The 23,729-nt window shown below is 43.2% G+C and overlaps 2 protein-coding genes across 3 annotated transcripts; one reads left to right on the top strand and one right to left on the bottom strand.

Annotated features, from left to right (window-relative positions):
* The first annotated feature begins 2,704 nt into the window (after nucleotides 1–2,704).
* On the top strand, nucleotides 2,705–5,866 carry tril (TLR4 interactor with leucine-rich repeats). The gene has a single exon (XM_041955705.1). It carries the CDS (start codon nucleotides 2,732–2,734, stop codon nucleotides 5,231–5,233), a length of 2,502 nt encoding a protein of 833 aa, XP_041811639.1. The 5' UTR covers nucleotides 2,705–2,731; the 3' UTR covers nucleotides 5,234–5,866.
* Nucleotides 5,867–6,959: 1,093 nt separating this feature from the next.
* Nucleotides 6,960–22,655, bottom strand: LOC121619723 (cyclic AMP-responsive element-binding protein 5-like). 2 transcript variants are annotated; one of them, XM_041955592.1, is made up of 11 exons: nucleotides 22,615–22,655; nucleotides 20,014–20,080; nucleotides 19,241–19,334; nucleotides 17,233–17,342; nucleotides 16,565–16,797; nucleotides 13,178–13,304; nucleotides 12,813–12,884; nucleotides 9,293–9,637; nucleotides 8,880–9,152; nucleotides 8,691–8,799; nucleotides 6,960–7,850 (listed from the first exon to the last, which is right to left on the bottom strand). In XM_041955592.1, the coding sequence occupies exons 2-11, from the start codon at nucleotides 20,065–20,067 to the stop codon at nucleotides 7,714–7,716; spliced, it is 1,554 nt and encodes a 517-aa protein (XP_041811526.1). In that variant the 5' UTR covers nucleotides 20,068–20,080; nucleotides 22,615–22,655; the 3' UTR covers nucleotides 6,960–7,713. The 2 variants fall into 2 exon arrangements, with proteins under 2 accessions (XP_041811526.1, XP_041811527.1); XM_041955593.1 differs by lacking the exon at nucleotides 22,615–22,655 and adding an exon at nucleotides 22,147–22,517.
* Between the last annotated feature and the right edge of the window lie 1,074 nt (nucleotides 22,656–23,729).

Below are 23,729 nucleotides of genomic sequence, written 5' to 3'. Positions count from 1 at the left end.
GGAGCAGAGATGCAGAAATACTATGGAGAAAGGGCCAGACAGGAAATAACCTCCCAGAGAGTGGGGGCTTCCCCAAGGCTTGTATTTCTCTCTGTCTCTCATACACAGACACTCAGTCATACACAACTATAATGTCTGACTATGATGTCTTCCAGGAGATATGCATGAGAATGAGGTCAATCAGGGAGTGTGTTTGATGCTTTTACTCTGCGCTGGAAATGAAAGGAGCTACAACAGCTTGGCTCTGGAAACGATTGCATCACGTGCCTCTCAAGGGAAGTCGCATGTGTGCGTGTGACTTTGTGTGCATGATTGAGTTGTGACTGCTCAATCTTCCCATGGTTGCCAAATCTCTATACACAGACATTCTCACCATGTCTTGCACTTGAAAGTGCGTGAAAACTAGTAAGCAGAGAGCAGAGCAGAGAAGTTGAAACAGTTTGCTAAGCAGCTAAATAGCTAAAATCCGATGAATAAACCATTAGCCTATAATGTGTTACCACAGTTCACATAGTTTACAGTCTTAAAGCAATGAATATACTGTACATCTTAGTTAAAATTAATGAATAAATGATTTAAATCATTTGCTAAAAGCAATGGATAAACACAGTGGTGTAAGGTTGCTATGAAGTACCCCACTACACACTATTATGATGGGCCCTAGCTCACACTACTTACAACTAGTTACTGTAAGCTCATATTGTCTCATCACATGATCAAATGAAGACTGGACGTTTGACATTAAGATCAATATCATGCCTAGAGGTTGGAGAAGCGGCTTGTGATCGGAAGGTCGCCGGTTTGATTGCCCCACCGGACTGGCAGAAAAAAATTTGGGTGTGGTGGAGCATCTCCTCCCCCTCCATTATCTGATGTGCCCTTGAGCAAGGCACTTAACCCCCAATATGCTCCCCGGGCGCTTGAATGCAGCCCACTGCTCCTGTGTGTTTCACTGCATGTTGCATGTGTGTGTTTCAATCAGTGATGGGTTAAATGCAGAGAAGTAATTTCCCAGTTTGGAATCAATAAAGTAATTTCTTTTTAATTACCCAGCAATCCTCACTGCATATCTGTATATGATAAAAAAAATACCAAAGAAATAAGCAATTGTTTTATTTTTTAATATTTTTTTTATAGTTTTCTATAGTTTGTGTGGAATAAACATATACATTTGCTTTAGATTGTTACTGACTATTTCACAAAAGAAGAAGAAACCCATAATGGAGATGGGTTTGGGGGGGATTATAACAATATCCAGTACACTAACTACTACATCAAGAGCACTAAATATCATCCAGTTCAAAATTAGAATAAACATGATGGGTGGTGTTGATAAAGGTGTAGGCTACTGACCTCATCGAATAGAGCTGTAGAGGCACACATTTTACAAAGGTTGGGAACCACTGATCTAGACTGTGTGCGTCAGTATAAGCGCTCTACCTCATGTGCCACACATGTGCAGAGGTCTTGGCAGTAACGTTGCATGCTTTTCAAACCGGGCTGAAACACAAACCTTCGTGTACACTGCAGATAATCACACCTCACGCTGCACAATTCTGCGCAAAACCTGCCCGCTTCACTCGCGGTGCATTTATTTCCCCACTTTCAAGTTGGAGATTTTTAACTCAGATTTGGCACCTCTCCTCGTCAGTCTTAACACACTTCGCGACCCGAATTCCTCCTCTGCAAATGTGAACCATCTGTGCTCCTTATGGCCCCGGCAGCGTTAATGAGAGAATGGTAAACTGCAGTTAAGCTGCATGATGATGGTGTTCCTACTGTACAGAGTGCAGACGGAGCTGTTGATTTGTTGACTGTAGCTCATACTTCGGCCTGCTCACTTTTGTGTATGCAGTGTTCAGGTTAAACGGCCTCTGGCTAGCAGAGTGCATCACTGTTCACTGCGTTGCAGCTGTTTTATCAATTGCCATTTTTCATAGCTTATCAAAAACAATGACGATATGAATTTAAGCTTTCTGTTAAACTTGTTTCATGGGCGACTCTGCTCTGCTCTGTCTGCACCCCGCTGCGAGGGAATCGGGGTTCTCTTGGGGTTCCGTGGGAAGGAGATCTTCCTGTCTGCTTTGTCCATACCAGGGATCTCATCCAGATCTCAGACCCCCGGTGGCTGCGGGGGCGCGCAGAAAACTCGGTCAAAGGGTTTCTCAAACTCTCTTTCCCTCCCTCTCACTGTACAGACTCGCGCGCGCGCGTGTGTGTCTGAGAGAGAGAGAGTGTGTTTGATTACCTGCATGCACGCGCAAAGCTCTGGCTCTCGTGCGTCAAGAGTCGTGCACATCTGTTTTTGGCAGGGTCGCAGAGTTGCGTGGGAGGGACTATTTCTGCGCGCGCGCGCGTGTGTGTGTGTGTGTGTGAGAGAGAGAGAGAGAGAGAGAGAGAGAGAGCGCACGCCTGAACTTTTTTTTTTGGCGAAACTCTGTAATTCGCAGCAGATGACCACTTGGGGGATGGAGGCTTTACTGTGGATGTGAGCGTTTCCTCAGACAGCATCAGAGCGCACTGCACAAATTAATTTGCTCTACAGACGATGCTGCCAAGTGATGGAGCCGTGTGCTTGATGTGTGCACCGCTTTTCTCTCCACTTTTCAGAACAACAAGTGGATAATGGACAAGTCGATCTGCAGCGGGAGAGAGGAGAGGGGCGACTGCACCTGAACTACACAAAGCGAATGCCGCATCAGTCTCTGGCTGCGCCAGCCTCGCTGTGGGGATGGATACCGGCAACTTCCCGGCGGGGATATGCGTCTTCCTGCTGGCGCTCAGTGGGTTCATCTCCTCCTCACCGGCGACAAGCTTTTGTCCCGACCCCTGTGACTGTCAGCACCCGCAGCACCTCATGTGCACCAACCGCGGTTTGCGCACTGTGCCCAAACCCGCCGCGCGGGAGTCCGAGGAGGTGCTGATCTTCAGCCTCGGGGGTAACTACATTGGCAACATCTCTGCCTTCGACTTCACACGGTACAGTAACCTCGTGAGATTAAATTTACAGTACAATCAAATACAAACCATTCAGCCTAAAGCATTTGAGAAACTTTCCAAGTTGGAAGAGCTGTACTTGGGACATAATCTTTTATCAAATATTCCCGCTGGAACTTTACAACCCCTGAAGAAATTAACGATTCTCTATGGAAATAATAATGACATTAAGAAAATCACTCCGGAACTGTTTGCCAACTTGGATAATCTTGTTAAACTGCGCCTGGACGGCAACTCAATAGAAGCCCTGCAGGACTCTGTTTTTAAAAGTTTGACCAGTCTACATTATCTCCATCTGGAATCCAACAAACTGCAGCACATTCACAGAAACGCCTTCTCTAAACTCACCAACCTGCGCTTTCTAAACCTGGCCCACAACAAGCAGTCAGCCGTGCGCAATGCGCTCACTTTTTCCCATCTTAGAGCTCTGACAACTTTGCTGCTGTCTGAAAATGAAATTCAGTACGTCGGAAACCACGTCTTCCAAAATCTGAAAAAACTGTCAACACTGTCCCTCAGCAACAACAGGATCTCTCGCCTGGACAGCGGGGCTCTAAAGGGGCTGTCGAGCCTCAGAGAGCTTCTGATTGACGGCAACGAGCTGGAGGAAATCCCCGCAGGTCTCCTCGACTCCCTGGAGCGCGTCGAGGAGCTTGACTTCAGTCGCAACCGGATTTCCAACGTTGACTCTTTGGCTTTCTCGCAACTGAAACATTTGAAGGTGCTGAAGCTGAAGAACAACATGCTCACCAGCCTGTCCGGGAACGTTTTTGGCCTCAACAACGTGCTTTACGACCTGGATCTCCATGGCAACAACTGGACGTGCGACTGCCGGCTGGAGGAGCTAAAAAGATGGATGACTGCTGCGCATTCTGAGGGCAAATTATTGACTGTTTTTGTGCAATGCCATCACCCAGCAACTCTGAGGGGGAAATATCTGGACTATGTGAACAACTCCCAGCTGCAGACTCTGGGGAACTGGACCCACTTGTGCAGCAGCCAAGCTGGACCTGAGGAGAGCCGTGGAGGGGAGGTCTTGGTAAAGGTTGAGAAAAAAGAGACAGGACAGGCAGTTGCAATAATGAAGGAGGAGAGAGGTGAAAATGGTCAGGTGGAGGGCACAAATGGTACAGATTTGAGACAGGGGGACAAGGATGGGGTGAAAATGAGGAAAGAGGGAGAGAAAAGGAAGAGAGAGGGACAGGACGAGCTGGGAATCCAGGGAGACCAAGGGGGTCTAGAGGTGGCATCTCCCTCTTCTTCACCGGAAAGAAAGAAACCAAAGAAAGAGTCGCTCAGCCCAAGGTCACGACCTGCTGCAGAGGCAGATGGGAAACGTGCCAAAGGGAGACGGAAGTCAAATGTCATTTCCAGAACTGATCCACCAGCTGTTTCCACAGAAAGTCAAGCTGGAAACCAGGACAGAAACACCAGCAATCCGAACACAGGGCTCACCACCACCTCTCCGGTCCAGTCAGGGGGAAAGTTTGATCTTCTGAGGTCAGATCAGGAGGAGGCTCTACCTGTCATCACAGATCCTTGTGTCTTCAATCGCCATTTCATCACTAATGTTTCAGTGGATCAAGTGACATCTAGTACTGTCACTGTCTACTGGACCACCAGGGATCATCACCGCTACACACCAAGACCTGGGCCAGGCCTCGATGAGGTCCACTACCGGATTCTGTTTGACCGGTTTGGAACTCCGGATCGTTTCCCCCGCTACGTTTACACCCATGGCACAGCTCGCTCTGTGACCCTCAGAGAACTCAGCTCAGATGTGACCTACGTGGTCTGCGTGGAAGGAGTAGTCGGGGGATCTGTGTGTCAAGTAGCACCCCGTGACCACTGTGCAGGGCTGGTCACTCTCCCTGAGGGGTTCAGCCGCGGCGGCATGCTGACCTCTGACCTCCAGCTGGTGACGGTTGCCACACTGGCAGGGAACGCCGTGCTGCTGCTCGTCATTGGCGGCGTCTGGCTGGGGCGGAGCCTGAAGAGGAGGCTGCAGAGGAGGAAGTCGGCAGTGCACGTGCGGCACATGTACTCCACCAGGCGACCGTTTCGTCCCACAATGGCGACGGCTTCAGTGTCCACCGACTTCACCACCTACCAAAGCAGTCGTCCAGCACGACTTGCACCCCTGGAGGAAGGGGACCTCATTGAGTTCCCTTGTGACCGCTTTCTGGACAACAACAGTGTTCGCAGAGACAGTGACATGCAGAGATTCTCTGACTAGAGCCATAAAAACCTGACCCAGTAGAACAGGACGTTATGTGAATCTTTGGTGTAGCCTTCAGAACACAGAAAATACTAAACCCCCTCTGCTGTCACATTAAACAACATGGTTGTGTTTGAGGCTGTGACCAAACCAAGCCGACAATCCCACCATGTTGTGTTTCGATTTTCATTTGACCACAAAAAACTTGTAAAGGGACAAAAGAACAGCTGAGCTCATCAGTGCCTTTTCAGACACCAGAGGAAGTCCAATCCCTCTGACTTCCTCTTCCTGCTTTGTGCCTTTCCTCTTTCATTTCCTTGCACCTGTGTTGTGTCTAAATGTGGGATTTGTTGTGATAGTAAGTGTGTACGTATGAATGACTGATCACTGATTTCAACTATGGTGCTAATGTTGAGTTCACAGACATCATATTGTCTCATATTTGTACAGTGTGTAATGATGGCTGCTGGTTGGCAGGAAAAAAAACACTTGTTTTGTATAACATCTATCATGTTTTACACTTTTATATATCATTTTGCATTACATTAAGTAAAATCCCCAACAATGTGATTGATTTGTCATTTGAGTGTTTATGAGTGATTTACCTTTATGATTGATGTTGCTGTATTTGTGGCTTTCAAATATCTCTTATGTAAGCCATTGATTATGTAAAGCAAAACCAGACTATATTTCTACAGATCAAGGGAATATTTGCAGAGTACTCTCTATATGTATTGATAAACATATGATATTCATGCTCAAAGGTTTCATTCATCATTAACCTCTTAAACTCCAGGTTATGTTTCAATCTTTGTTTTTACTCTCATGAAATAGTCATTATATACCTCAACTGAGCGGGCTAGACAGATCAGACTGCTCAGAAATGCCACCATTTAGCATGTGAGTGGTACTATACATGTTTAAGGATACTTTTTTAAAATCAAAATAGGTCACTTGCCATTCACTGGTTATATTATTTTAAAATGTAGAGCAGTTAATGACATTCTTTCCTGTGCAACTGGCATTTAGAGCTTTGGAGGGAGACCTAACAGTGTGTGAGGGTGTGGAAGATAAAAGCAACAATATGCTCAAGGCGTAAGTGTGTGTGTGCATCCATGCTTTTGCATGCGTGTCAAGATGAGGTCTGGCAATAGTTAAGCAGTCCCTTTGTTTGAGTAGACAGGGTGGAGTGCCTCCCACACTTTGTCCAAATCATAGGCACACGTGCAAACACACACGTACATACACATAGATGCACGCAAAGTCTTTTCATATCACCAGTCAAGATGGCGTTTTTTTTACATGAAAACATTTTGCACTCAAGAGTCACTTATTTACAGTTGGTACCAAAATTAAGTCCTGAAGTTCGGGACACTTTACCTCACATAAATAGAGTGAGTAAGTGAACATTTAGTTTAAAGACAGAGGTCATTTTAAGGCTATTTCTTTGTGTGTTTTATTTTAAGAAATGTCTTTATATTAGGGAAACCTCTACATACTTTGCTGGCAACTCCAGTTACTATGCTCAGTTACCACTAACAAAACCAGTCACTAGATGGCAGACTAGACCATACTGTATGTACAGAAACAAGCTCATAATTATGATCACACTGGTTATGACCAGTGACTTTGTGTGTCAAACAAATTTGGATTTTATATCATAAAATATTTAAATATTGTAAAAAAAAAAAAAAACCCACAAGGAAGTACCAGAATAAGTGTTTTTTATTTACTGACAGGGAGACATGAGGTGCAGCTTATAGTTCTTTAGTGTCTTGAGGCAGTTAGAAAACAGTGCCTGAATACTGTACAATCATTGAATCCTTTTAAATGGCTTTCCAAGAGAGACGTGGGTTTGATTTGAACTCTTAAAATAAACATTCTTCTTAATCTTACCATTAATTGTAGAAATAATTAATTAATAATTAATTGTAGAAAAATACAGTTGAGAAGCTGCTTCTGCTTTAAAGAGAAGGCATACGGTGTGCACTCACAGATGCTCAGTTAGAAATATAAAACTAATACATAGGGTTTGCTTTTTCAAAATTAGTGCAAGATATAAGAGCAAAAGATACTGACAGGATGTGTTGTAACTGTGTATGTGCATAGCCAGCGGGCAGCAGGCAATTCAAGATTCAAGATTCAAGATGGTTAGAATGCTGTGGACAGAAACAGACATTTTCTGAATAAACACAGGATCCAGTTGCCATGTTACCATCACAGTTTTTAACAAGGCTCTCAGATAAGGTTGTTGTTGCACCTGTTATGGAAATGTATCAGTATGTGGTTCTGGTCTCCTCTCCAACCAGAAAATATGATAATAATGTTGTGTTCACATGAATTTATAATTCACCTATCCAGTTCAGTATTTCGTCTACAATGTAAAGAGACACGGATCCACAGCTGAGTGAGACTTTAGTGTAGTTATGACAGAAAAATAATTCAGTCTGGTCATATTGAGCCATCCTGTCCCCACCCCCTCCTCTGTACGGCGAGGGCTAGCGTCCAGGGTGGGGGTCATGCCCTGTGTCGCCTCCGACTGTCGAGGAGGTGGAGATGCTGTTGTGTTGGATGGCCTGAAGTTGAGACCCAGGACCTACAGGGGTGGGACTTCCTCCTGGGCTCACCCCTGCAGCTGGACACAGAGACAGCTGTCAATCAAAGTCACTGATCCTGTGTGGACTGTCCGTTCTGTGAGTGGAGTTTGTGAGCATACGCATGCAAATGAATGAAAAACCAACTACAGCTCAGATTAAAGGAAAATATCTCTTTTATTTTAACAAATACAGGTAAAAAGACAACAATAGAAGTAAACGAATATAACACATGCCAATATTGCATCCATCATTTGTTCTCTGAAGCTCAACACTTAAAACATAATGGCTGCTTTCATTTAAGCCACAAGGTGCAGTATTTTTTCAGTATCATTCATGTTAGGTCACATACAGGTTTAGCTCTTGTTGAATGTTAACTTTAGCCTGCGTGGAGTGCAAGATGGGCATGGTCTGCATTGTGATGCAAGCTAGGTTCATGCAAGGCAAAATAGGCAATGCCAGAATATCACATTGCACTCCAAGAGTATTTCAAATACCACCAAGGTCTGGTTCATTAAATGAGTATGAAAATGACGATGAAAAACATTCCATTATGTGGAGACTTAAGAGTGCAGTGCTTTCCCCTGATTGGATCTCCGTAGGGATAAAAGTGCATGTACCAATATTTGGAGACAGTGGGGTTAAAAGCAGTTTTTACTCTTCAAGTGCTGTTTGTTTGCACTCAGTTTAAGGTCCCTGTGTGTGCAGAACCGTAGTTTATAACCATCATAATGAGCCAAGATGTAACCACAAGGTGCACATATAATGTGTAAGGTATCTGAATTATACCCTCAGTTGTGGATGGTGATGATTGGTGTCAGGCGTCTGGCAAAGCTGGTGAGATTTCTAGAGAGGGGTGCAGGGTAGGGGGGTTTACTCACTGGGGTACCCCTGTGCCTCTCTCTGCCGGGCTGTGACAGGACAGTCCTTGTGGGTGAGCAAAATCTGCTTCAGCTGCCCCACTTCTGACCGCAACGACGTCACCTCGTTCTAGAAACACCCAGAGAAATATTAAGTATCGTCAAGGCGCAGATTGTGTTTGTGTGTGTGCTTGTCAGAGCGTGTCCCACCTGTAGCTGCAGGTTTGTGTGCGTCAGCTCTTCAGCTTTCTTCTCCAGCGATGACACCCACAGTTTCCTCTTCTGCCGGCAGCGGGTGGCTGCAGCCCGGTTTCGTTCCAGAAACTTCTGCCTGCGTTCATCAGGGTCATGCTCCGCTGTCCTCCTGCGACGGCTACCTCCTCCTCCTCCTCCTCCTCCACCGCTGCAGCTACCACCTGCCTGCACTGCATGCTGGGAGTGGGATGGCTGGGAGGGCTGCATCTGCTGTGCAACTGGAGATAACTGCAAACAAAAAAAGACAAACATTAAAAAAGTACCCACGCTGTGCCTAAATGCTGAAATGTGAGGTCAGGTGTTACTTATAACATCACGGATATAAATATGTATATAAAACGTACAAATGAAAATTTAATGCATTGTACCTGTGCTGGAACAGACAGGGGAGGTGCAGGAGGCGAGCCCTGGTGCAGGTGGGGAGGCGGTGATTGGTGAGCCTGAGCGTGTGGTACATTCGCTGACTGGTGAAGCTGGTGGCTGTGGGCGCTTCCCAGATGCTGCGGAGGTGGAGCATGGCACCGCTGTTGGTAGGTGAGGGGTGGAGCCGAATGATGATGATGCTGAGGATGATGGTGGTGCTGTAGCGGAGGTGCTTGATGGCGCTGCGACATCATCTCCATCATGTGGCCCATGGACGTCACAGGGTTGTTGATGGCAACCATTCCTGGGTGGTGCTGTTGGAAATGATGCCCCAGCGTCTGTTTGGATCTCTGAGTGGAGATTTCAAAAATACACATAGGTATACAAATGGCGCACTGTAAAAACATTTGAAACTTTAGCAAACATAAGATACCAGCTATAGAATGTTATGTAGAATGTCCAGCTGATGTACAGTATGTTAAACTATTTAACAACCACACAAGGGTTTAACCTTTTACAGCTTAAAGCAGCTTTGAATTAATTTCACTTCATGTGTTGCCTCAGGACACACACACACACACACACACACACACACACACAGACATATTTATACATTTTCTTGTTTTTAGCATTATTTAGGCGAGTCAGTTCTAAACTGGCAGAGACAAAGAGTTATACATGTAATTACTTTAAGAAAGATAAACACAGTGGAGCCTCAGTAATTGCCCTTCACATAATAACTTGTATATTTTCACATCCTCTCCTCTGAACTGCACATTCCTCCTGAGTTTATTATGGCCTCTAGGAATGTTACAGACAACCAAATTCAATTCTCAGATATCTGAAGGATCTGCTGTAAGAGGACATAGAAATATGAGTGATTGCATCTGTTTTTCAAATCACCCAAGTACATGCTGGGATATGTAGGGCCAAGAAAGGAATAGAAGCGGGTTATAGCAAATCATTTCTTGAGTATTATTTATGGAAGTGAAATTTAGTTGCTAAACATTAATTAACAACAAATACAGACATATTTGATACTTAATATGTATGGTTTTCTAAGTTACCCCTCCTTATTTATATTGAACAAATTTAAAGAAATAGTAATTGAGAAAATACAAAACCCTGTTTCCATAAGTATAATGATATGAAACTCAAATTACAAAACATTCATATTTCATGTACAGAATGTTTAATTTTAATCCGACCTATTACTGACACTATGTTCCCCACAGGCTTATTAAACCACATGTGAGTTTATATGTGTTAAACTAAACACTACATATGAAGAGCTCATGATTATACATGAACATTTTCCATCTCTCCCTCATAGTGGGTGGGGTGAGTTTGAACACCAGCTAAATTACTAACAGCAGATAAGTTCCATACTCCAGGTCGAACAAGCCTTAATAGCAGGCTCCCACATATTTTGCCTCTATGAAGCAAAATGTCTCAAAATTAAAATGATAACTGCTCTCAGACCCCACTTAGTCCATCATCATTGTTTGTCCTAATCACCTAAAACCGTGGAGACAACTGTAGATAAGTGGGATAATGTGTTCCAATAAATGCTGCTATCTGCAGCTTGATACCTTCACACTTTATCATTGTCGCGTATCATCTGACTAAACAGACTGTAAGAGCTAAATTAAACCTCATCTCACCTTTCTCCTACGCTCAGCAGAGGAGAGGGAGAGGTCATGTTTAGAGCATGACATCACCCCTCCCCCTCCCTGGCAATATTGCTATCTGCTCCCTGTTACACAATATTTCTTTAAGAGAAGAAGCAGATTTTTTTTCCCCCCTTCAACCATTCAGCGCCGAAAAAAGGGAGCACATTTAGTGGGTGCCAAGGATGAAGTCATCGAGCTGTCTGTGCCAGCTTTACCAGCCAGCCAGGCTGCCAGTCAAACATGCACGCACAGCCACACACACTGAACAGGACGGGACACGAGTGTTTCAGCTACATAGAAACACCCTGACACTGGGGCCTGTGATTACATCATGGATCTCCTCGGACTGGATGACACACCACGTTGATATTTCTGTCTGGAGGGATCAGTGAATGAAGACACGAAACTGTACACGAAACACTGATCCACTTGTCAAACGTTTACTTTTCCACTTCAGCTGAGTGTGGTGTTACTGTACAAAGGAGGCATGTTAATATACCTCCTGTGGTTTAGTCCTGTTTCACACCTTGGAAATGCAAAGCACAACACCTGGGGAGACTAAATTACAATAGAATAGAAGAAGATTGGTGTGTGTGTATGTTTTCAAACAAGAGAAGAAGAGAGGTCCAGATTTGAACCTGCGACTCTGAAACCTGAAACCACTTTTCATGTACCACTCTATACACAAACTGTGCACATGAAGTCATAACCTCTAAGTGTGTGCGTGTGGACGCAGGGCGATTTCACAGTTTTTCCGTTCAAGTTGCTTTTGATAGCACACATACTTTTAACAATTCATACTACATGCACCTAGAAAGAGGAAATGCAAAATTTACAAGAGGAGAGAGACTGAGAGCATTTTGACAGAAGGAAAATAAAACAACCAAGGAAGCCTAGGAGAGCATGTAGATCGTGACTTCCTGTGGCACAGACATGTGTGTGTGTGTGTGTAAGTGTAGAGTTACACTCCGTTTCCTGTCCATCCTGATTAGAAAGGAATAGGCCAAAGGCAGCATTTGAGCCAGAGTGTGTTTTGTGGCTTTCATTTCAGAGCAGAGATGAGAATACAGTATTCTCATACAAAGGCAAAGGGATAGTTTGACATACACTTACTTGAAACACACTTATTTTTCATGCTGATGCAGAGTTAGATGAGAAGAATGGTACCACTCTCATAGTTATCTGTTGCATACAACAGAAATGTGAAGCTACAGCCAGCAGCCAGTTAGCTTAGCTTAGCCTAAACACTGGAATCAGATGGGAACAGTTAGCCTGGCTCTGTCCCAAAGCAAAATCAACCTACCAACACCTTTGACGATCACCAGATAACATGTTATATCTCATCAGTGTTATCTGTTCAAAAACAAAAGTTTAAGGACAACAATTCAATATTTTAATGTTTTATGTACCAAAAAGATTCTTGGATGGTCCAAACTTTATGCAAAGCTAAGATAAGCAGCTGCTGGAGGTAGCTTCATACAGTGGCTTACCATACAATATGAGATTGGTATAAATCTTCTCATCTACGTCTCCATCAGAAAGCAAAAAAGTATATTTCTCAAGGTGTCAAGCTATTCCAACTAAAACACAACTAGTGTAAAACATAAATAGTCTTTTTTTCAGGTGATACACTAATGAAAACATACTTATGAATATTATGTTCAATTTCTTGCAATATATCTGCTTAAATCTTTCAGACTAGACCTTTAAAGTTGTCATAAATTGTAATACTGTATGTGTTATGCTTATACAGACCGTTGTTGGCAAAGTATAATGTTGTTACCAGAGGAGAAAGCAATAATCCACAGAAACAGGAATAAAATATCAGTGCTTCAAACTGACTGCTCAGTACCTGAGGTGAGGAACAGGAGGGGTTGTGTACAGGACCTGGTATACCCATTATACAGGACATCTGCTTCTCCATCTGAAGAGAAGAAAAAATGGACAAAAAATAACCTTTCAACCATGACAAGAAAAAGCTTCAGCACATACACAACCTCAAGTATAAAGAGCTCCCTACAAGGTCACATCCATTTAGAGTTTGACACTTTTGATTAATTTATCCACAAGAGTGAAGTGAATTTTTCTGTCAGCCATGAATATTTCTGACTCGGGGATCTTGACCACTTTGGCCACTATACCTGCATATATAAATCATAATGCACGCATGTCTGAATGCAAATGTAAGTGTGTGAGTAACCGCTCTCCCATACTTACGGGCATGTGCTGAGCAGATGCCCCTTGCATGGCGGGGTCTGGCAGGGTGCCAGGTAAGGAGGCTGGCAGCGGTTGTCTGTGTCTGTTCCGCATGTGGAGGAGGGAGGAGAGTGGCCCGGGAACCGGCCTGTGGTCAGCCACAAAGAGAGAGAGGGGCGGGTCATGCCAGAGAGCTATCCACAGCTACAGTTTCACTAATCCAGGTTCAGAGAGAGGTGCAAGTTGAAACATTTATAGCCGGGTCTTAATGGCAGATGGAGGTGAGACTGAGATAGATGGGCATGGTTAAAAAAGGTCAACGTGGAAACTTGGGATGGATGAATAGATGACATAAATCAAAGGTGTGATAGAAGAGGGATTATAGTCAAATCTACTATAACTGACTTTATCTGTCTCTTTAAATGTTCAATTTGCTCAAATTTGGCATCAAAAACAACAAAACAAAACATTTTCTGACTTAACCTAAGAGGTTATAGGTGTCAGAGATTTCTGCCTCCACTCCAATTCAGTTGGGGTGATTGAAAGTTTTGTTTGGCATCTCAAAATGTTAGTGAAATGTGCCTTTTCAGAAACAGTGTCCCAGTTACTCACTGCCACAGACCTCACTGTGAACAGTTTTATATAACAAATATTCCCAATGAAAACTATTGTTCTTTGGATTATCCAGAATAGCATGGACATTTTTTCTGGAAAGAGTTGTTTCTATTCCAACACTCTGTTCTTGTCCGTTGTACTGAGGCGGAGGCCATGTTGTTGCCAGATTAGGCTGCTTGTATAAAAGGTTTTGGGTAGTTTGTGATCATTTGTATTAACACTGTTTGTATTAATTGGTGCGACTGAATTTGCTTAATTTTCTTTCCTATTCAAATTTTTAATCATTCACACTTCTGTGATAAAAGTCTTGTTTTAAAACCTGTTTCATCTGTTCTGTTGTTCTGTTTTAAGTGTAAACTATGAGAACTGAATACTGGGAGCATGTTTTAGTACCGAATGCTTTATTTTTCTTCACGATCTTGTATTCTGCCGCAGAATTTAAGTGTTGCCAAGCAGCATGCGCATGTTGTTTTAACAAAATGCACCACACCGAATGTGGGGAGAAGAAAGGCGGATTTGAGGTTCTTATTTGGTTGTTTGGTGTCAGTCAGATCTGGTAACACCGGGTGGCAGAAGGAATCCCAGAGGTGGAAACCTTAAAAAATGTGGCCACATAAAACCAAAAGTATCCACACAGCTACAAACTACGAGACGTGTAAGTGAGAAATTATGCTGTTTTGTAATTTCGGTCAACCAACACAAAACAAATCTGGACAAATGGACGAATTAAGTAAATAAAAAATTGTTATTGTAAGTGAGCAAAAAGGCGAAAAACAGCGGTTTGAGGTGAAGCAATGGCAATGGAAACTATGATGAGGTGACAAAAGTGAAATAAACAAACAGAACTGGATAAAAGGGACAGCTTGAGAGGCAGGAGAGCAGCTCAGGGATCACAGCAGGGGATGTGGAGACCCGGGGTGCCATGTGCTGACCTAACCGCTCTGGCTCTCGGCCAATCGGACAGCGTGGGCCTCGCTGAGGTCATCGGCAATGATGTCATCACTGAATCTGGGGTATGCGGCCCGTTTAACATACAACAAAGTACAGACAAACCAAAACAGCATTTCCTAACGTAACCACAACAGTTCTACCGGGCCAACGGCCAGACACTCAGAGACCAGGTCACTATGGAAACCGGTGGTAAACATGAGGAGAAACAGTCAGACACCCGATCCATGGTTCATTTAGCAACACTGACTAACATACTGTCTGGATTCAGCTGGCACTGATTTCCTGTACCATAATCGACTGTCAGCTCTCTCTCCACTGTCCCGCCGTGTCCTGTCTGGTCCTGGACAGATGTTTGGAGCTTATTATGTCACTGACTCACTTCTAGTACCTTGATTCATCGAATTTACAGCAGAGATGTGACAGAGGCTTTGTTTGTCCACAATATGTGTTGCATGGCGTAATATGTTGATGGGCGGTAATAAGAAGGCTTTAATTTTTTTGAGAGTGGACGTTAGGATAAGAGAAGGGTTTAAAATTCCTCCTTAGGCTCCATAGTATTAAGAACACCAGGACACTACAAATGTAAAGCGTCCTGGTGACCTCAGGGTTTAAGACACTGACCATGTGCTCACAGAGTCTGACTGAAGACCATTCATTGTCATTCTTTGTCTCTATCTCCCCTTATCTCCAGTAAAGTATAAAATGTCCAAAAATGTCACAAGTGTCACAAATGTAATATTGAAATGAATTCTCATTTATTAGGCCATAACTATGACTAGTAGACAAAGAAAAACTTGAATAAAGGAAAAAATAAGTGTGCTTGCAGCTGAAACTTTGGAAATAGTTGAAATACTGGAAGAAATTGAAGTGGCAGTTGAGTGAAAATTAGAAAAGAGGCAGAAAAGGCAGAAGAAAATAGTATTAATATAAGCTGATGTGTTTGAAAATACGTCTGAGAAAGATATAATGAAGTAAAAACTGTTTAATTCAGCTTTTGCTTTGGTTCTGTTCTGTTTTGTTGCATGTTTTCACGCATGCTCTTACTAAAAATTGTTGCAAATGTTACACTAAATCAGAGCATCTTGTATTGTTGACTACAGTGCTACTCATTTCATTGCCTAAAGTCTTATTTTAATTGAGGAATTTTATTTAGTGAATAACGGACTACATCTAAATTTTAAACATCTAAATCTAAAATATAGCAATACAATATTCTTATCATCAAACAGCGTGCTGCAATTAAAATTGGTGTGAAATCGTCATTGAACTCACAGTACATGTAAATGACATAAATCAAAACCAAGTTGAAATGGCAGGAAGAGAAAGAGCAGCTGCTGGTCAGATGAAAGACAGGAACTCCTCTAATCTGTCTGTTGAACTGGGTGATAACCAGGGAGCTGTGGAAGCTGAACAGGCGCTGAGAGACTCCAGTCTGGTTCTGAGTCTTAACAGACATAACAGAGGCAGTGTTTAGGTGGCAGGGTGGGTAGTGTCAGTGGGTTTGTGTGGGTGTTGCGCAGCCGTTCTCCATCTCTTTTGCTGTGACTTTGTTCTCTCAGTAAATTGATGTTTGATTTTTTTTCCCTCCTTTCTCTCAGTTCATTAGTGCAGTGATAAATTATGCAGGGGGAAATGCCAGTCTGTGCCAGACAGAATGAGTTATAATACGTCCAAAACAGGATGGGCGAGACAGGGTAAAGAAGGGGAAGAAAGAGCGAAAAAAGTCAGCATTAAAAGGAAATATATGTGTGTGGATGTGTGTGATGAAGGGAATAAGTATTCCTCTATGTATGCATTCAGATGCCTTTAGGTGTGAATGTGTGCAGCCATGACCGTACTCACCCTGAGTGTGTGAGCGTGGAAGGAGCCTGGGTGATGACTGATCCAGACTGGGAGGAAGACAGAGCTTGCTGGGCAGCCAGGCTGCAGCTGGGACCCATCATGGTGCCATGAGACTGGGGATGCTGCAGGGGATGGGTCTGGGGATGGTGCAGCGGTGGCTGGGGATGTGGGTGCTGGAGCTGGAGCTGGGGCTTGAGCTGGTTCATACAGGACGGCCCATTGTGAGAAAGCGTCTATGGGGAGAAGTGGGAGCGACAATCAGCTGGGACCACTTTGAACCCGCAGAGCAGTGTCTGCTTTCAGTCAGCATGTGTGTTGTGATCTGAGGTGATTTTGATGTGTGTGTGCATGCATGCATGCATCTGTTGAGGTGTGTGTGTCTGATTGTGCTTGTGTATTTGATGTCTAGCTGTTTAATTTACAGGGGAGAATGTGATCGCCTGGTGTGTCTTTCCTTGCAGCAGGTCAGATATCTTCAGTCGTCTAATTGGGTCTGACTGCTTTTATCTCCCTCACATTTAAGTGTCACTCAAAACGCTAACGTGACAGACCTCACAAGAGAGAAAAACACCTTGTGACTTGATTCTTGCTTTCTACTCTTTCTAGGCTAACGTCACCCAAAAGATATAGAAATTCTGCATAGTTTTGGTTTGTATTTTTCTGTTGACCTGTTTGCTCTTTTCCTCTTCTTGGGCTTGAAGAAACTCTTCCTCTATCTCCTTGAATAGACCAACCTCTTCACAGTTCTGCAGGAATCGGGTTGGCGTCGGAGTGTCGTCTAGAAGCATTACAAAGAAATGCACACACAAAAAAGGAGAGAAAGGTTTCGAAAAATGAGTGGACATTCATGCATTGCTGCCTTTTTGCCTCAACAGTCTGTCCTGTTTTAGCTTGTTTGCTTTCTAAGTCAACTGTCCTCCAAGTTGTAATGCCAAGTCTCCTCTCAGCCGTGCTCTCTGTCTCTCTCTGTGATAGCATCAGTCTGTCTCTCTGAGCCGTCTAAACATGCAGGGGTCAAAGGTCAGCTGGGCTCTTTGTTTTGACATGAGATTTCCTGCAGGAGGCGTGACAGGCTGCAGGACAGAGACACAGAGAGAGAAAGAGAGAGAGGCGCAGTCTGGAGAGGTCAGATGTCATGCTGATGTTTACGTCCAGACAGACAGCTGTTCCTATGGTTACAGACAGTGTCATGTGACAGTGCGCGTCTGGATCATGGCAGTGCAATAGAAAAAAAATGCTTCGCTGGTAAAGCCACTTGTCATGCACCTACCCTGCATCCTTCATTACCATTATAGGGCCTTTCAAATTTCTAACATTAAAGCTGTGATGCACAAATGGATTGTGAACTGAAGCAACAAACATGTATCAAATAACTGGCTGTTTAATTTAATGTCTCAGTGGAATTAAGAACTGCAACATTAATACCTTGTTGTTTCATCCAGTGTACATTAGGGTTTAATTATGTTTTTTTTTAAGTTTTCCCTTATTCTTATTTTTGGAATTACAAAAGGCATCTGAAGCAGCATTTAGACTACAGTGCGTCACTAAATCTCCTTCTGAATCCCATGATAACTCAATTCTGTTTGGGTGAGCAGCTCTTTAAGCAGGATGACCCCATTTCTATTCACTTGTGGGAAAAATTAAGCCTTGTGGAAGGAGATAAATAATTTCAAAGTTTTATCTTATCTTAAAGAATGAGATCAAATGTAAATGTGTCATATAATTGAAATAATTCATCAAATAATTGTCAAGTCAATAAACACAAAAATAACATCCATACACAACATAACATGAAATAAATAATTTTATAGTTAATTGTTTGGCTCATTTTTCAAGCAAAATTGCAAAACATTCACTGGATCCAGCATGTCAATTTATATTTCCTGCTTTTCTCTGTATTTTATAATTTGGAATGTTAGTTGGACAAAGATCATCAGGCCATTTTGGGCTCAGGAGATTTGTCACATTTTATATTCAAAACAATTATTCGAGTAATCAAGAAAGTAATCAGCAGATTAATTGGCACAGTATATTTACTTGCAGTCAGCCACTGTTGGCACTTACAGTCCATCTGATTTGGTAAATATTTGCACACTTAATCAGCACTAATTTACTGCTGTGGTCAAAACCTGGTGTAGACAGTAAGAAATTGGGCTAGCTCAGACCCTCTGTCCACAAACATATGGCTACATGTCCAAACAAAGAGTAAAATATTTAAGAAAGTGTGCCCTGACCCCTGTCCACATCCTCCCTGTGTTTTTAAATCAAAGTGGGTCTTATCAGTATCTTTGGTCTAATCTGATGGAGTATACTGTACATGTTGCAACATGAGCGACTCCGTTACACAGCACATACTAGCTGAGGGAAGGAAGCCTGTATCAAGCTTATCTGATTTCATACTGTATAACGTAGCGTCATCATTTTTTCATCAAGCACTGATCCTGAAAAGAGGCCACCACACACTCGCGCAGCCAGGCAACAGCTGAACTGTGGGACATATAGCATATCTAAGTAGTGAAAAAAAGAGGAAGATTATTTACGGTTACGGCGAGAAAGGGGAAAAACTACTAATTAAAATCAAAATATCCCCAAGGAATAAAAGTGTGGAACGAGGAAGAATCGTCAATACATATTTCCTTCCTTTCGTGGTTGCTAGCTTCTGTTGTGCTCCCTCACCTGTAAAAGCTGTATCCGTCTTGATGGAGGGGAACTTGAGGGTCATCTCATGCTTGTGTCTGTGGATGATCAGATGCTCCTCTAACTGGAAGCGCTGCAGCACACCGACAGAGTGAGAAAGACATGAAGAGATGCGTGCAGCTGCATGACGTGACACATGGGATGAGATGTTCATGTTAAATCAACTGATGCCTCTTGTAGCTGACTAATCACTCATGACAGTCTTAGCGCAAAATAAACAAAATAATTACATGTATTTATATATGTATATATATATGTGTGTGTGTGTATATATGTGTATATATATGTGTGTATATATATATAATATATGTATATATGTATGTGTGTATATATATATATATATATATATATATATATATATATATATATATATATACACATATATGGATTTCTTCTGTAATCATAATTCTTTATTGCAGATTAGTCTTTTAGCACAGCCTTGAGTGAACCTTGCATTCCATGTGACAAATACAATCTTAAATCTTGACTATCCTATCATTACCCGTCTGGAAATGCATTTTGTCCATTTTCTTTTTGCCAGCATACAAAGACCATTGCACATACATTTCACAATCAATAATCATGTTATAAAACATTAAACAGTTTATTTAACTTACAATAAACTCTTTTATTCTGTCATTATTAATAATCTAGTTTGATAAAGATAATCACATAAATGATTTAAAAATAATTTTCACAATCCCTGTTACAGTGCAGGTGCAACACACACAGACACACTGGATCCAACTGACCTGAGAGCAGCCTGGGGCGCCGCACACATAAGGCCTGTCCTGTTTGTCATTCATGTCATACAGAAGCCTAGAAAACAGAAGAAACAAGAACACCACATTACCCGGCAACTTCATCATACTGCATGTCGGGAAGTTACTCCGGTCCCAGTTACTGTACGATGATTTCATTCAGAGGAAGACTGCAGTTCTCTATTCTCTATTTTTATTTACACAAAGACAATGCCCTGAGATAAATCACACCCTAAGCTTCTATGATACAGTTATCCTCCTATTATCACGTCTTTATTGTGGAAGCAGTGTGTAATGAGGTAGATGCCACAGATGATGGATGTTTCACCCTGAGACACAACATTATCCAGAGGAAAATGATCCCTTTGGTGCCAGCGGGAGTGTAACAGTCTTGGCTTCTGACAGCATCACTGTATGCTGCAGGTAGTCATTTTATTAGGACAAGTACTATAATACAAACAATCTGTTTTTGTCTTTCCTAACTACTCATTACACATTACTAATAACATGTAAGCACTAGAAGGGCATTAAGGTCTTACAGAGCTTCACTTTTCATGGTTATTATATAGCGACGTCCCAAGTGTAGTGCAATTGTTTTGACCTACAATTAGGCTTTCATCGTAGCATCAGCTAATAATACGCGGGTGGTGAAAGGACACATGCTTTCCATGCATAACATGAAAATAAAGTCATCGCAGGGTAAAAATATCAACACAAACACGGAATAGAGCACAATGATAAACCCACAAGCAGCGCTAACCCAGGCTTGACCTACTCAGCTCTTCAGTGAAGACATTAAGCAAGTGATGGGCAGTAATTACAACTCATTTGAAGTGCTGCTGCCGCTGCTGGCCCTTCGTTTTCCACTGAGAGCAGAAGAGAGGAAGAAGCCCTGACCGCAGACATTCCTCTGAGCTGACTATCACCAAACAAGATTCACACACTTGTAGAGCAGACCCAGAGGTCAACAGGGTGACCCTTCCTTGACTTTTCATCCTCCTACAGTACTGATAACAGCAGGTTGGAGGAAGAAGTGATTGGGAAATGATGAAGATGACAGCGATGAAAAGTGCGTTGGACACTTGTTCACAGGTACACACATGTTCTAAAACTCTGGGTTTGCATGAGTGGAAAGCGCTGAAAAGACGGTAAAGTGGGTCCTGATGTTATGGGAAAGAGTGAGAGTGAGGAGACAGAGGGCAAAAGTACATGCTTCCATATGAAATGGAAAGTGTGTGTGGTGGGGGGGTTGGAGAGTGACATTAAGGTGATGGAGAGGGGAATGGAAAGGGCAAGTGGCAGTGAGAGAAAGAAGGAGGAGGACACAATGAATGGAAGACAGAAAGAATGAGGGTGGGAGGCGGCAGAGGGAGGGCTGCACTGTAGGCCTGACTCCTGACAGGTTTGAACCTGCCTCAGCCCCCATTTTCCAACCCCAGGCAAGTAGAGGTGACTTCATAGGTGTGTGTGTGTGTGTGTGAGTGTGTATCTTTGTTTGTGTGTCACAAAACCAAATGAGCTAGCAAGTGTCCACAACACAGCTAGAGATAGAGATATATTGTACAAAAGTCGCTGACACAGACTGAAAGTGTCATAGTTTTAGTTTTTTTCATGTCAAACACTACAGTTTACAGTTGTCATTCAGAAGTGATACGTGATTGGCTGCGATATTTCAGAGGTAAATGCAGAGCTGGACTGTGTGAAGACGCGCCATCATTATCCTCAACCGTTTTTACCTCTCTGTCCTCCTTTCAGCAGCACTTGCACACGGATGAGCAGACTCAGCACTTTTTCAGCAAAACCTTCTGTCAGAGTGGTTACATCAATGCAGAGTGACGTCAGCCCTAATACATAAATCCAACAACAGACAGGACAACATGTTGCCAATTCAAGGCGGATTAATGGCCATGTTGGGGGAAAAAAAAAAAGATACCGTCGAGGCGACTCCATGACAAGACTTTTTCCCCCGCGTCCTCCTCTGTCATTGCTCGACACTCACGATCCTCACAGCGGTGATGGTGAATGACATAACACACGCAGAACTTTTACAACCACCTGTGCTTGCGAATCACCTACGACGTCCTCGCGTTCAGCTTTAAGAACGAGCCGGCTCGAGGTACTTACTACTTCTCGAAGTTGCCATGTTTGATGAATGAATGTCAACAAAACATCGAAGCGCTCGCGCCGGCTCGGAGCTCACTCGGCTCGCGTTCGGCAGCGGTTCTGGGCAGCAAATCCCCCGTCAAGGCGGCCGGTCAGCGCCTGTGTGCGTCCCAGGACCATGCCGGTGTGTATCCCGTCCCTCACCGCTCCGTATAGCAACCTGTTCAACTCATAAACAAGCCCGGCACAGCTGTATGTAGAGTGCTGTCACACCCCCAAATAGACTCTCGCGCTCAACCCGTCCGCCTGGTGATGAGACTTCACCGGGACGACTAGCCAAAAAACTTCCCTCGTTAACTTTCCAGCAGCGTAAAATAACATCCCGTAAGAACATTAAAGATAAATTCAGCGGGCTGCGGTTCGTGTTGGGTAAGCGCTTGCTTGTGGGGTTTTAAGTTTTGTGAATGAAAGTAAATTGCGGAGGCTTACCTACAAGTGGAGAGGGACAAGCGGCGCTCCACAGAGGAACCACGTTGGACTGGAGCGGGATTACAATACGTTCTATTTACAGAAGCATTACATCACCCTCCCGGTGACGTCACGTGGGATTCCTGAACTTCTAAATCATTGCGGTCCCGTACGGAGAGAGGGATTGAGGGGGGGCGGGGTTACGACACCGGCCGGTAGGGGGATGGACCGGACAGCGACACAGTGGTGGACCTGGACCGGCGGACGAGCCCAGTCAGACACACCAGCAGCAACGTGACGGGACACGGGGCAGACCGGGTGGGCGGATGAAACCCAGTTTTTTCTTCTCTCCCCACACTTTCGGTGTCTGAAACGGGACGTCCCAGCGTCTGCATCGAGTCTATGCGTCAAAATGCGCAACGCAGCCCCCGAGGTTGTTCTTTTCAAAACTCTTCTGAGGTTTATGATGTAGTTCTATTGATTTGGAACAAAAATGTAATCATGAAACATAAACAGGTTTGTCGTGTGGAGAAATGAGTCCATGTTCTGTCCTGGACTGATACAAATCAATGAAACTCAGAACATGACGAGAACATGATTATTAGTGCTGGTAGCCTAATTAGGCAGCTGATACCAGCAACAATTGAACTAATTCTGTAATAATAATAATAATAATAATAATAATACAATTGTTGCTGTTACACACAGGAAGATATGGATAATGATAATAGGCTGAACTGGTCAATTGGTCTTCTGTTTTAATCTCTGATAACACAAAAAAATACATTGCCACTCCCCCCCCAAAATCTTAATTTAATCAGGTAGTGTCATTGAGATAAAGACCTCATACTAAAACATCCACTTACCTACAAATTCTAAACTAGATATTTACAGTCAACACTCATACTTATTCCAATATATTTAGCAATGTCATCCACCATTGTCAAATATGAATGCTGCACTTGAACATACTATATATAGACATGTAGATACTGTATATACTGTACATAATCATCCACTTCACGTTAATAAGTAATCTTCTTTTCCCATTTAATATTTATTCCTTTGCACTATTTATATTTGTTGACAAAAACACTGAACCTGTATACAGACATTGTATGTTGCTGGTCATTGTT

Source organism: Chelmon rostratus, chromosome 16, assembly GCF_017976325.1.
Source record: "Chelmon rostratus isolate fCheRos1 chromosome 16, fCheRos1.pri, whole genome shotgun sequence".
In the NCBI taxonomy this organism is placed as follows: domain Eukaryota; kingdom Metazoa; phylum Chordata; class Actinopteri; order Chaetodontiformes; family Chaetodontidae; genus Chelmon; species Chelmon rostratus.
This window is presented reverse-complemented; position numbering and strand designations above follow the sequence as displayed.

Bases quoted from the DNA above. Each gene is read 5' to 3' on its own strand.
- tril (XM_041955705.1), top strand. From the start codon at position 2,732: ATGGATACCGGCAACTTCCCGGCGGGGATATGCGTCTTCCTGCTGGCG.
- LOC121619723 (XM_041955592.1), bottom strand. From the start codon at position 20,067: ATGAATGACAAACAGGACAGGCCTTATGTGTGCGGCGCCCCAGGCTGC. The intron at 13,305-16,564 runs GTGAGTACGGTC...GGCTGACCACAG, and splicing joins TCCACGCTCACACACTCAGG to GCCGGTTCCCGGGCCACTCT. The intron at 8,800-8,879 runs GTGGGACACGCT...GGGTGTTTCTAG, and splicing joins ACACAAACCTGCAGCTACAG to AACGAGGTGACGTCGTTGCG.